Source organism: Aythya fuligula, chromosome 4 (assembly GCF_009819795.1).
Source record: "Aythya fuligula isolate bAytFul2 chromosome 4, bAytFul2.pri, whole genome shotgun sequence".
Lineage (NCBI taxonomy): Eukaryota > Metazoa > Chordata > Aves > Anseriformes > Anatidae > Aythya > Aythya fuligula.
The window spans coordinates 2968914-2983397 of record NC_045562.1 but is presented as its reverse complement, the minus strand read 5'-3'; the positions used below and the strand labels follow the sequence as shown (position 1 = coordinate 2983397).

General features: G+C 38.6%; 1 protein-coding gene across 38 annotated transcripts in view; it reads left to right on the top strand.

Annotated features, from left to right (window-relative positions):
* The window catches only part of ANK2 (ankyrin 2), a 338359-nt gene that overhangs the window by 312223 nt on the left and 11652 nt on the right, over window positions 1–14484 (top strand). For 19 of the 38 annotated variants that reach the window (XM_032186273.1, XM_032186279.1, XM_032186281.1 and 16 more), the window contains 5 exons: window positions 1557–7340; window positions 8693–8767; window positions 10918–11049; window positions 11506–11652; window positions 13023–13305. In XM_032186273.1, the coding sequence (XP_032042164.1) occupies window positions 1557–7340; window positions 8693–8767; window positions 10918–11049; window positions 11506–11652; window positions 13023–13305 (6421 nt within the window). The remainder of the gene's footprint in view (window positions 1–1556; window positions 7341–8692; window positions 8768–10917; window positions 11050–11505; window positions 11653–13022; window positions 13306–14484) is intronic. The other 19 variants (XM_032186294.1, XM_032186295.1, XM_032186290.1 and 16 more) reach the window with 2 other exon arrangements.

Below are 14484 nucleotides of genomic sequence, written 5' to 3'. Positions count from 1 at the left end.
GGAAAGTAGCATTCATCATGATAAACAACATTACCAATATCCAATTTCTGCTCTAATTCATTATTATTTATGCCAGGAGGACCAATTTCATCAAGGTGGAAAAGACACACTGAAGTACAGTCAGCAGAATAGAATGTCAGTTACCCCATGGATATTTTTACAAAGAAATGCAGATAATTTTGTATTGCCTAGCTTCCCCTTATTTGCATTAGTACTTTGACTTTTAGACCAGAGTGCAGAAATATACCAAGTTTTACGTGATATGCTACCTCTAAAAGAAAAATGTACAATTCCCTACAATTTCTAAGTTACGAGCAGAAAACAATGCTAACTTAATTCCTCCAGCGTTTAACTCTGTTCAAAATACATTTGCTAGTAGTGTTTCCTGAAATTAAATATTGCCAGTAGGCAGTAATGGCATAGCATCCAATATACCATATATATATATACACACCAATATACCACATATATATATGTTTGCTGATTGTACAGATTGGACAAATATTTCACCACAGTACGTTTCACAATAACTTCATGTATCTTTAATTTATATGATTAATTTTAAAGCTCTTGTTTTTTAACTGAGGTTACATTCACAGAAGCATTTGCAACACCTTTGCTTTGCATGGAAATAACTTGCCTTACATAAATTGTATGTATGTGTCTAGTGTGATTGTCTGATTTTTGGTTGCCATACATTACATTTTTTTAAACTTTGAAATCACTTCTAAGTTGATTCACAGTTTTTTCTTATTATCTCTCCTTTTCTTCTGTCTTCTCTTTCCTCAGTCAATTCATTAGTTGTCAATGAGGATGTTCCAAGGAAAGGACCATGCCTCTTAAAACAAAAGAATGTTTGTTCCATTGTTTAGGTGTGAAATCCCCTTAGATGAAATGCCGGTTTGCAGCTGATTCAGATCTCGACATATTTGATCATATTTTAGATTATTGCAGAATTACTTATAACTTTTTATTTTGGTCATTAAAAAAACAAACAAACAAAACAACAAAAAACACATTAACCTAATGTTATTCTGACAGTTTGCTAACACTGGCTTTCTCTTAGAGGAAATCGACTTTCAATCAGTTCTGATGCTTTCCCCCTCTTTTCTTGTTTATTTTTATTTGAACATTGATCTGTAACATCTGAACAATCTTGAGATGCCTTTCGTTGTGTAACTTCACTGTGTTTCTTCTGTTTTTAATTTTAAATTTTGTTGTTGGTGGGTTTCTTTTGTTTTATTTTTAATGGTGTCCTGATTTGGTTTGTTACAGCTTTGGTAATGTATGTGTGGTTGTGCTATATTGGTAAAGTTAAGCAAGTTATTTCCTGCCATTTTCCTTTTCAGTTTTTTTTTTTTTTTTTTTTTTTTTTAATCCTGTTAGCTTTGCTTTGCACTTGTACCCTCAGATCTTGTGGATCCACCATTCCCGGTCCATTTTGTAGACCTTCCTACCACTGCAACCAAAGACTGTCATTTTCAGTCCTGATTACATTTTCCAATCTCTATTTTTGATTTCCATTTTACTTTCAATGTTTTTCATTCGCATCAAAGATGACGAGACAGAATCTACAGAAACATCTATCCTGAAAAGCCATCTGGTTAATGAAGTCCCTGTACTAGCCAGTCCAGACTTGTTGTCTGAAGTGTCTGAGATGAAACAAGATTTGATCAAAATGACTGCCATCTTGACAACTGACTCTTCTGATAAATCGGGCTCAATTAAAGTGAAAGATCTTGGAAAACCCACTGAAGAAGAGCCAGGAGAGCCTTTTGAAATAGTTGAAAGGGTGAAAGAAGACTTAGAAAAAGTAAACGAAATTCTTAGAGGGGGGTCCTACACCAGAGAAGAGCATGCTATGCAGAAGTCCCCTTCCAGACAAGAATTTGTAGAAGAAGAATGGGTCATTGTCAGTGATGAAGAGATTGAAGAGGCCAGAAGAAATGCTCCTTTAGAAGTCACTGAACCTACCTGTGTAGAAGTTGGGATAGACAAAGAGACAAAAGAGACAGAGAAGAAAGACATGACAGGAATGGTAGATTACCTTAGTGAGGATTTAAAAACATACGTTTCTCTTCATGAGGTACAGCCACAAGCCTTACAAGAAGACTTAGTAGAAGAGAGATTTGAAGCTGTAGTAATAAGCAGGGATTCTGAAAAAGGAGGACAAGAATCTCCAACAACGGAAACACTAAGCCCTCAGGAGCAACAGAAGCCAGCCTTAGAAATTAAAAAGCCAGTTAGAACTAAACTGAGAGATAAGCAAAAACAAAAGGAAGGCAAAGTGCAAAGCAAAGAAGAAAAACCAGGACTAACGAAGTGCAGTTCGGATGAGTCACTACACGAGGAGGAACAAGGCTTAACACTGGCAGCTGCTCCTGAGGCTAAAGCTGTATCCCCTGTAATAGAGGAAACTCCTATTGGCTCAATAAAAGATAAGGTAAAAGCTCTTCAGAAAAAAGTGGAAGATGAGCAAAAAGTACGTTCAAAACTACCTGTCAGAATTCAAACAAGAGAAAGCACTGCAGAAAAGGCTTCTAAAAAAACAGTACCAGTCAAAAAGCCAGCTGCACACAAAGCACAACCTCCCGTTTCACCTTCTTCTAAGACTGAGAGACTTGAAGAGACCATGTCAGTTCGTGAGCTGATGAAAGCCTTCCAGTCAGGTCAAGACCCATCCAAAAATATAACTGGACTCTTTGAGCACAAATCTGTCAAACAAAAGCAACAGCCCCCTGAGAAGGAAACACCTCGGAAAAAAGCAGTTTCTTCACAAAGTGAAACAAAGCGAGTAACAAGCCACAAGACAGACAAACCAAAGGACAAACACAGCACTACGTTAAAAGCAGAGAAAGAGCCACAATCAAAAAAAGGAAGAACACAAATTTCTACTGTTGAAACTACCAAGAAAACTGTAAGTAAAGACCAGGTAAAACAGCAGAGCAGCAAAAAAACAGCAGCCGAGCCTCTCTCTCCAGTATTTGTTGATCAAAGTGCCAAAGATTCAGCAGGTGTAAAGGGCAGGACTTCTGATGACCAAGCAGATACTGACTTTCAGATCAGCCCTGACAGAAAAACCTCAACAGACTTCTCTGATGTCATTAAAGAAGAACTTGAGGATAACGACAAATATCAACAATTCCGACATCTTTCAGTGACAGAGGAAGGTGAGCTTAACTTGGAGCAAGTACTGACCAGTCCTTTCAATGTTGCTTTCCCGACAGAGTATGTAAAAGATGGATTCCTTCCTGCTCTTTCTCTGCAAAGTGCTGCTTTTGATGGGAGCTCAGAGAGCCTTAAACATGAAGGTGTGGCTGATTCTCCAGGCAGCCTACTTGATGGAACTCCTCAGATCAGCTCTGAGGAAAGTTATAAGCATGAGGGGCTGGCAGAGACTCCAGAAACAAGCCCTGAAAGCCTTTCCTTCTCACCAAAGAAAACTGATGGGCAAATTGAAGAAGCTAAAGGAGCAGCTAGAGCACATACAACTGCAGAAACATGTTCTCCGAAGGAACTCTCTCCAAAGGAAGATGAAAAAGGTATTACTGAAAAACAGCTAGATGCTGTAACTGAGACTAGTAAGTCTCATTCTGACCATGTATCAGAAGAGCTTGTACCTAAAGCCTCTGAAGAAGAGGCTGATAAACTTAAAGAAAGTAGCTCAGCTTCCATAATGAAAGATATTAGCAGGGATAAAGAATCCAGGACCACTGCACACTTAACTAAATCTTCCGAAACACATGACACTGCTTTAGAGAAAGAAAAAGATATAACCTGTGAACGCCGTGTTGTGGTTAGAAGTCCCCAAAAATTGGAACTCTCACTTGCTAGCCATGATAGTGAAAGCTTTAGCCCAGTTGCAGATGACTCTTTGGCTATAAGTCATAAAGACTCATTGGAAGCAAGCCCAGTGCTAGAAGATAACTCATCACACAAAACGCCTGATTCTTTGGAGCCCAGTCCTATAAAAGAGTCTCCCTGCCGTGATTCCCTTGAAAGTAGCCCTGTAGAACAAAAAGTGAAAGCTGGCATTTTGGGGCAGGGTCCTCTTCAGTCTGTTCTTAGCAAAGGAGAAACCTGTCCAGAGCTGGCATCGGTGCGGTCCAGGATTCTCCGTGACCCAGAGGGGAGTGCTGATGATGACAGTCTAGAACAAACATCTCTCATGGAGAGTTCAGGGAAAAGTCCTCTTTCACCAGAAACTCCCAGTTCTGAAGAAATTAGCTATGAAATCACACCTAAAACAGCAGACTCACAGGCACTGTCAAATATACGAAAGTCGGCCATGATACCTGAAGTCAGTGAAGAACCAGAGGATGACTGTGAAAGTGAACCAAGGAAAAGATTTACTCCTGAGGAGGAGATGTTTAAAATGGTAACCAAAATCAAAATGTTTGATGAATTAGAACAAGAAGCAAAGCAGAAGCGAGATTACAAAAAGGATTGTAAGCAAGACGAATCTTCTGCAGTTGCTGATTCAGAAGTTGCATGTGAAGCTGAAGAACCAGAGTCAACGACTGTTGAAGAAAAAGTTATACCTACAGTAGTGATGTCTGCAGCAAAATCTAGAAAGAGTTCTTCCTCTTCAGAAAGTGAGCCAGAATTGACCGAGCTTAAAAAAGAAGCTGACTCAGGTTTCTTAATGGAGCCCACGATCCGAGTGCAACCACCTTCACCATTACCATCCAGTATTGACTCCAGTTCTAGCCCTGAAGAAGGATGCTTCCAACCTATCGATTCAAAACAATGTTCTTCCAGGATAGGTGCCATTAAAGCAGAACAGGATAAGCCAACAGAAGATGACAAAGAGGAACCGTGTGTCCTTGGGGACAGCTGTAAGGCTTCCACACAAGAATCTGGCACTTGCCATTCTGATGGTTGTGCACCAGCAGAAACTGACAAATCAAAATGTGATAGCACAGATGACAGTGAGATAGTTAGTCCTAATGCCCCAGTCACACAATTGCAGGGTTCTCCCTGCCATTCTTTTGGTGACAGTTCTTACAAAGAAGTTCATGTTGAGTCTTCACCAACACTAGAGCAATCTGATACTAACGAAAGTAGTATCAAAAGCACCACACTGTTAACACACTCAGATCTCATTGCTAAAGGAGCAGTGTTTGAGAAAGCAGGTGACGATTCTTGTGGACACAGTATCACGGAGTACTCTGTGCCACAAGATGGCAAACTGGTTGAAGGTGATCCCACTGACCATTCTGGTCTGGGGAGTGATTTGGCAAAAGTAGATACAGATCTTGAAACACCTCAAGGAGATACTCATATTGAGGAACCCTTGCCAGAGTATTCATCCCTCACCACTGAAACAGGGGAACTTGAAAGTTATGTAGTGGAGGCTGCTGAAAGTAGTACTCCTCATATAATAAGCCCTTATGAAAATGTGTCTTCTGAACAATTTTTTACTGACTGTGAAGTTAAGGTAGGATCTGGTGAAAGTCTGCTATCTAAGGAAGACTATTCTACTGAAGAAGGAAAAGATCAGAGCAGTACCATTTTGCTTAGCAGAGACACGGGTAGCAAATATCAGTCTTCAGAGGAAGTATATATGGAAATAGAACCAAAACCAGAGGATTTATTTCAGAAAATCTCACCAGGGTCTTCAGCATCAGATTCCACGAAGTTAGCTGAATCCACCATTGACAATATAAGAACTGAAACAGAAAAATTGATCAGTCAAGTTGTCATCACCAAAACTGATGTGGATTCTGACATGTGGAGTGAAATACGTGAAGATGATGAAGCTTTTGAAGCTCGGGTGAAAGAAGAGGAACAAAAGATATTTGGTTTGATGGTAGACAGGAGATCCCAAGGCACAACACCTGATACAACACCAGCCAGAACACCCACGGAAGAAGGGACACCACTTAGTGAACAAAATCCTTTTCTTTTTCAGGAAGGAAAGTTGTTTGAAATGACTAGAAGTGGAGCCATTGACATGACCAAAAGGAACTATCCAGATGAAAGTTTTCACTTCTTCCAAATGGGGCAGCAGCCTCAGGAAGAACTTTCTTTATGTGAAGAAATGAAAGAAGCAGCGGAAGTGGAATCTTCTAAGCCAGAGAGCTTACCAGATCCATTTCCCCCTTCAGAATCAGAGGACTCGGATATACAAGGAAAAGATGCACTGAAACGTTCACCCTCGCCATCTGAGTCTTGTGATAAATCAGAAGAAATGAGCGGTGAAGGTGTCAGCATAGGCACTGCAAAAGCAGAGCTTAAATCCAGAATTCCAATTAAAATGGGTATTTCAGCTTCTTCAAAATCACCAAAGAAAGAAACTGCTGCCTCTGAAGCTGAGCCCTACTCTGGAGCAGAGACTGACATGGTTGATAGCAGTCAGGTGCCTTGCCCTATGTCTCCTGAGCAGTCTGTGGTAGAAGATGAGTTAGGTTTTTCCAAAATCACTAGATTGGTCTGTTCTGAACAGGATGAGGAGTCCCCAGACTCTTCACCAGAGGAACAGAGATCTGTGATTGAAATCCCTACTGCTTTAATGGAGAGAGTGCCTTCTTGTGAAAGCAAATCCAAAATTCCTGTAAGAACAGCTGCTACTGCATCACAATCATTGCAACAATCAGAAAACGAGAGCCTTCCCACTGATGGCTTTCTTGACAGTCTGCAGTGTGAAGGAAAAGATGACCAAGCAAAACCAAAGTCTAAAATTCCTGTCAAAGCAGCGCTCCAAAGAGCTGAACAACAGTATACATCCACAGACACATCTGTCCACAAGCTAGAGTCACCCAAAGCTCTTGACACGACAAGCAAACTACCTACAAAACAAGATAACCGAAGTAAATCTGAATCTGATGCAAGTGTTCCCATGGACCCAAAGATTAAACGCTCAATAAAAGCTAGGAGTTATGCAGAGGCAGAAGCAGAGACGAGGGAGAGGGAGAGGGAGATGAAGGTTGAGCTAGACTCAGAGGAGGCAACAACAGGAAGACTCAAGGTATTTTCATCACGGTTGCCAGTTAAAAGCAGGAGCACTACAGCCTCCCGCAGTGCTTTTAGTCCTACAAAAGAAAGTAAGGAACATTTTTTTGACCTTTACAAAAACTCCATAGAATTCTTTGAAGAAATTAGTGATGAAGCTTCTAAGTTAGTGGAAAGACTCACACAGTCAGAGAGAGAACAAGAATTAGTTTCAGATGATGAAAGCAGTAGTGCCCTAGAAGTTTCAGTTATTGAAAATGTGCCATCCATTGAGACTCAGCAGTCAGTTCCTGAAGACATCTTTGACACCAGACCCATTTGGGATGAGTCTGTAGAGACTCAGATTGAACGTATCCCTGATGACAATATCCATGACCATGCTGAAGGTATTTGCCAACGACTGGGATTCCCTGTGCGACGCATGTCATAAATTAAACTTTTTGTTTCTTGTTTTCTTTGGTGTGTGTGTGTATATGTAAGTTTGTATACGTGTGGTATTTTCGTGTAAGCTTTTGGTGGTTAGTTGTGTATTTTTTTTCTTTATAAGCTGTGTTTGTTTTTTGTGTTGTGTCTGTATTTTTCCTGTCTGTGAAATAATCTCAAGATTGCAAGCCATGTGTGCTTATGAGAAGTGTTACCTTAAACACAAACACTTCTAAAAATATGTATTTACCATTAAACTGATCTTTCGGGTCATATGCATTTTGACTTTTGGCTTTCCCTGACCCTATTTTTATTAGTAATGATTTATTTTTTTTTGGCATCAATTGAAACTGGAACAGGCAAATCCATCTTCTCTTTTGTTTTTACCCAAAGAAACATACAGAAGCTTTGAAGACTCAAGTTTGTCTTATTCCTTTTTTTGGCCATTTCTCTCTCATGAAAATTCTGTGTCACCAGAAACTTAAGTAGAAGTTGTCTGGTGTTTGGTCTTCCCCTCACTTACTTGCATACTGCCATTGGGTAGCTGTGATGGAAATCCAGTAGCTAAAATGAAGCCATATTTCACCAACTTCAATCAGTTTTCTGAATGTTTGCAATCCATGTGTTCATTCAGGGAAAATCAAAACTCAAATTCTGACATCCTCAAATTACCCTTGCGGATGGGAGGAACAGTGAAGTCTCACTGTTTCTGAAATAGACAGACTGGTGAATGAATGTCTGATTTTTCCTTGCCTTCAATGTAAGTCTTTTGTATCACTCCCTAGCTGAAAGAGTCAAAGCCATTTAAATTATTAATTTCCAAATGAAAACCATAACATGAAATGCCACATGGACTGTTTAAACAAAAGTTTTGCTACCACAGAAAGAAAGCAACTAGAAGCACCAGTCCAGATGAATTTTGCAACCTTGGCATTTACTAAGGAGGCATGGAAATTTATAGCTTTTAGCTTAGTTATTCTTCACCTTAATGCTAGAATGAAGTTTTAGAATAAAACGCTCAGATAAAATAGTACAGTAGTCACTTCACTCCTTATTTAGATTTTTACATTAAAGTCTGATTTTCAAATGGGAAATGTAGATAGTTCTGTACTTTTGAAAAATCAAGCTACCTTTTTCTTCTTTGTTAGACCTGGAGATTTGCAATCCTTACTGTAACTACCCAGTTGTAGCAGCCTGTCCATGTTTAGATTAGAGTAGTCAGAAAAAAATGCTGTCCCTTCTAGGTCTTTATCACCTATGGAAATGCTTTTTGATTTGTAAAAGACAACTTGTGGCTGTTCTCTTTGACCTTTAGATCAACAGGATGATCAGGAAAGGACAGAGGAAAGACTGGCCCACATTGCTGATCACCTTGGATTCAGCTGGACAGGTAAAATGCATGTTATCTATTCTAGTGAGAAACAAGGCGAGCACTCCTCAATGTTTTTGTGTTTCTTTCAGATGATTTCCTCATTCTCTAAAACTGTTTCATAGAAACACTTCAGTAGCTTGTAGGAACTAGATTGTTTGCTGATTACTAAGATTCCTCTAGCCTGTTAGGTAAGAACTAAGATGAATAGGTAACTCCTCTGTAGTTGTTATGGTACCTCCAGAGGGAAAGCTCCTAGGATGAGAAAGTGACAGCGTCGGCATACGTTACTTTACACTTTCTCGCAAAGTGCGATGACTCTAGAACATAAACTGACTAGAAGATAGATGAATGAACATCGTTTGTATTCTGGAAATCCTGAGCTGGAAGATCACTATGGGGAAAGGTCACATCAGCTTCTTTTTTTTTTAATGGAAGCTATTTTACTTTTCTGTGTGCGGAGGAAAAAGAAATGAAAAAGGTCATATTTGTAAAAATCACTCCAAGACAGCACAATTAAAGTTCTGGGGGAAAAGTGAAAGTAGCAGAAAATGAAATGCAGATCTGTGTCACTGACAATCATCCCAAAAGCATTTACAAGGAAAGAGCTATGGAGAAATCTCTCTGCTATGTTAAGCTGTGCAATCCAACAGAAATTTAAATCGGGTCTATGCTTTTTTGTATCTAACCCTAGAGCAGTACCACACTGATGAAAGTAAGTGGGGTTCTAGTGGTTAAAGAAGAATTGCATTAAAAAAAAAAAGTGTTAACTACTTGGTAATTGAGGTTGCGCTCTATACTGTTTTTGTAAGCATCTTCAGAGAATAACAAAATATCACTTTTTTGTATATTTTTGTATATTTTTGTATATTTTACTGATCTCCTCCTTTCCTGTCCTCTATTTCAATATTTCTCTATTTCAATCTATAGAGAACACTGGAAGTATATGTCACTTTTCCCAAGATGGATTATCTTTGAAGTCAGTAGGGCTTAGATTTATGCAATGTAACAGATTAGGAATATGCTGATTTTTTCTTTCTTTTTTTTTTTTTTTTTTTTTTTTATTAATAGAAATGACTAGACAGATCTGAAAACAAAACTAAAAAACAATGGATACAGAATTGTCTGTTTTGATGAGTATTTTACAGAATTTTGGAGAGGACAGAGAAATACACCTGCAGAAGTATTCCTGTCTTGTGTTATGATAAAGATTGATTATGGTAAAAATGACGGCGTCAAAAGTTACTTTGAGGAATAAAACAGTGCTTGGTTTTTGTTCAAACTTCCTTGACTACCTAGAACTTCAATCCGATATAATGTTACTGTGCATTTGTTCAAGTTTACAGTTGCACCAGTATACAAGCCAGTTTGGAAATAAGTTTATCTGGGTCCTGGGGACTAGGGTTCCCCCCTGCTCCCTCCCTTAACATGTGGCACCCTCCATCATCCACCATAGTTATAATTACAGCGGAATAGAGTATGAGTCCTTCTTTGTGAGAGGAGCAGAAGTCTGGAGACCAGGAGTAATAGTAGGAATCTCTCAAATTTCCCCATGGCTTTAAATCATTTGATTGCCTGTTTCTACGTACAGTCATGTCTTAGTTTAGTGGGAGAAAGCTGACCTGGATATAATACAGACTGTTAAAGCCATTTCTCTTTTCTGGACTGCAGTCTGAGCCTATGCTATGTCAGAAAGACACTAGTTATTAGCCTCACATTTTAGTTTTTGGTTCTCAACTGTGATTCATAGGCATTTACTTTTCTTTTGATGAAACAAGTCCAGGGGAGTAATATGATTACTCTTTAATCTAGCCGTACAAAATGCCATTACTCAAAATCAGTTCTTTCACTGGATTTGGTGAGCATGGTGCTTTTGACAGAGCATGGTACTCTGTCATGGTTTTGTCAGTGGGGTTGTATCTCTGAGAAATGGTGCACACATTAAAGAAAAGCTGACATAGACCCATCACTTCTAGGCGTAATGCAATTATGAATTTGTCTTGAACCTCTTGTTTAACAGTGTCTCTAAACATAAGAACGTGAATGGAAAGAAAGAGAAATGGGTGTTAGAAAAGTTTGTAAACCATTTTGCTGTAGACTACCGTAAAATAGATGTAAGGTGGGGGAAAAAAAATAAAAGACATCTTTACAGAAAATGATTTATTTTTCAGAGCTAGCAAGAGAACTGGATTTCACAGAAGAGCAAATTCATCAAATCAGGATTGAAAATCCTAATTCACTTCAAGACCAGAGCCACGCACTCCTCAAATACTGGCTTGAAAGGGATGGGAAACATGCAACAGGTTCATTACCAGTTATAGTACATCTACACTGTCTCCAATATACAAGTGGACCAATGTGTGTTATAATCCAAAAAATAAAATATGTTTAAAATTTAGGCAGCAGGAAGAATTGCTATAGGTTGGGTTCTATTTTTAAGCTTGTCTGTATAACATCGTGTATGGCAGGATTCTGTTAGAGAGAATAGTTTAATATTGTTCATTTGGAGAACAACTTACAGCAAAGCAAGAGTGGAAAAATACTTAAGTTTCTTTTCCTAAACTAAAAAAAATACTTGGGGGAACTAAACTTATTTGTGAAAGGAAAGACTAGATTAGAGGTAATTTTTGTGTGCAGCCCCTATCTTACATAGCCATGCTTCTAAATCAGTATCCTACATACATAATTCATATTGAAAATAGAACGGAGAACATGTGAAGTTCTTAATTCAGCTACATGGTGTCATTTTAATGCCACAGATACAAATCTTACCCAGTGTCTTACAAAAATCAACCGAATGGATATTGTTCACCTAATGGAGACCAGCGGCATAGACTCCATGCAAGTCCACGGCACTCGCACGTATGCAGAAATTGAACAAACGATAGGATTGGACCACAGTGAAGGTAAACATCTCCTGATACAGTCACAGGCTGCTCAGGTTATCTCATCCATGATCTAGCTCCTGTTCTGAAATGTTTGGCTGTTAATTCTTATGACTGAGCCCTAGAACCTAATTTTGAAAGTGCAGATAAGATGGATGAAGGCAAGCATGACAGCGCACATCTCTCTAGGTCAGTAAGTATAAAAATCTCTGCATTAGCAGATTCTTATAAAGCAAATAAAGGAATGTTGCCAGAACCTGCTGTTAATACTTATGTCCAGTTTATTTTTTGCTCATATATCTGCTTTCATAAAAAATAAGGTTACATTAAAATTTGATCAAGATTTGTAAAAGGAAAACTAGTCAATGCTTTGGAAAACCCTTTGGATTCAGGTATCCAGGATATTACTTGTAATTCTGCTATGATGCTGCATAGAATTTCAGATTAGATCAATAGTTGTACACTAAAGAAACATCTCCAAATTACATGAAGTAAAATTCTCATTGTTTTTTGGACGTGATACTTTCACACCCTTAACTTAGTATTGAACGAGTAGCTTGGTAAAGTATTAAGACAGTCACAAACATTCCATATTTATGTAGATGATGTAGGAATAGTTTATGTTTGCTGTAATTAGCATTCAAATACAACAACGGATCAGTTTGTTAACCTCCATATCTTGCTCAAATTCAGAACAAATCGTTACGTTTTCCACCAAGCTGTTTTTTGGAGTTCAGCAGGTTTCGACTGAATGGGGTTAGTGAAGAAATACAAAAGCTTTTGACTTGTAGCTTGTGGAATACAAATGCATGTATTATTTTACATCTTCTGCAGAATTAGAACCCATGCTTTGAGATTGTGTCTGGGGGAGAGGGAGGGTAGAGTTGTTTGTTTTTAAGAATTATTTTGATGTATACGAATTAGCTAGCCCTTGCAGCTAGATTTGTATGAATTTATTTTCCCATACTTGTATAGTATTTATAACTACACAAGCTATGGACCCGTGTCATTATTTTTCCATAAGCAGCTACATCAGGGATGGGGGAAAAAAAGTAACTAAAATGTGTTCCAGTCTGCTGGAAAACAAACAAAAAACACTATTGCAAATCTTTCATACTTTGGGGAGGTTTGAGATTAATTGGTGTAGGTAGATTTCTGGGCAGATTTTATTTTGCCTATTACTGTCAAGATTAATTATTTGGCAGTTGTGGTGATAATCCAGTGTTCCTTCTACTGCTTAGAGAAGAAGTTATATGCTCTCCCACTCAAGCTGTCTAAAAAATTTAGGTAATTTATTCCTTCCGGGGATTTTAAACACACACAGAGAATTGAAGTGACTTTCTGCATTCTGATGAGACTTGTAATGACATTTCTCATTTCTGTTTTCACAGGGTTTTCTGCACTGCAAGAAGATCTGTTCAGTTCAAGACATAAGCAAGAACAACAGCACAGAATATCTAAAGACAGTGACCCAACTGAACACCCTCCTATTGTCTCCGAGGAAGATGTGTCTGTTAGTTACTCTCCTTTCCAGGACAGCACTCCCAGGAGTGAGGCAGAACTGTCAATGGCTGAGCTCCTGAGACAAGCACACAAGGAACAAGTAGAATCCGAATTCTCAGGGAAACCCCAGGATGTGCCAGAAAAAACATCTGCTTCACAACATGAATATTTGTAAGTGTCAAAAGACCAAAATGGGACCTATGTGGAATAGATTCTCTCTTCTCTGTAATAAGAGCATTTTTACAGTTTCATTTGAAACAGATGAACTCACTAGAATTCTCCTTCAATTCTGCATACTTGTTCATGAGTTCCTTCTGTAGGCTTGACTTCTTAATCAATGTGGTGGAAGCCTTAAAGACAGGGAGAGAAAGTCAGTCTTCCACTGTGAACATACATTAATAATCCAGTTCAACATGTATGAAGGAAAAGACGGATAACGCAGGCTTTCTTGTGTCAAACTGTATTTTTCAACATTACTTGCCATCTAACAGATAAACTTGATGGAATTAACACTAGAGGGCCTTTTCTTCAACTTGAGGATGGCTTTTTAAATTGAGGCAAATTTTTCGTAACTTAATCATTACTTGCAAAACTCCTAACTACATATTAGCAATTAGATTTTTACAAGCCAGTTTCAGATGTCTGAAGGAACAGAGAGGGTTTTGTAGACAAGACAAAAGTACTTAAAGGAACACTACATGATGAAGTACAGACTTAAAGGACCTGTATAGCATAGCTTTGAATTCCGATTCAGGGATGTTGGTGGAGTTGGTTTCATTTGGAAAAGGACCTGAAAAGGATCAAGTTTCTTTGGTCCTACCCATCCTTTCACCCACAGTGACAACTCTTTGATTCAGGTATTCATGGGCTAGCAAAATAGGGAGGATTCCCTTCCAAACTGGTGATTTTCCTAGGAGCAATTAGCTTTGATGTGGAGATGCAGCTCTGAACAGAGAGGTTTTACAACCTGAAGAGAGGCTGGGAGACAGAAACAAGCATCCAAGGTAGGCCTAGGTTGCACTGATATGCAAAAATACCAATGCTTCCTAATGATTTGCATAAGAAAGGAAACAAATGCTTTTGAGGAATAGAGGGTAATTTTTAATGGTGTGTTTTTAGCTGCACAAGTGGCACAATTCTGCACAGAAAGAACAAAGTCCAGTACAATAAAACCAGCAAACACATACATACAAAGTGGACTATCACAGGTATTATTAAGGCTACAGAAGACAAATAACTTACCTGCAAATACTGACAGCTGGTAGAAATGTCAGTAAGCTATTTGCATGTATTCTGCAGTCAGAGCATGGATTCCTTAAAGCTACTGTTACCGCCAAAGACAAAAAATAT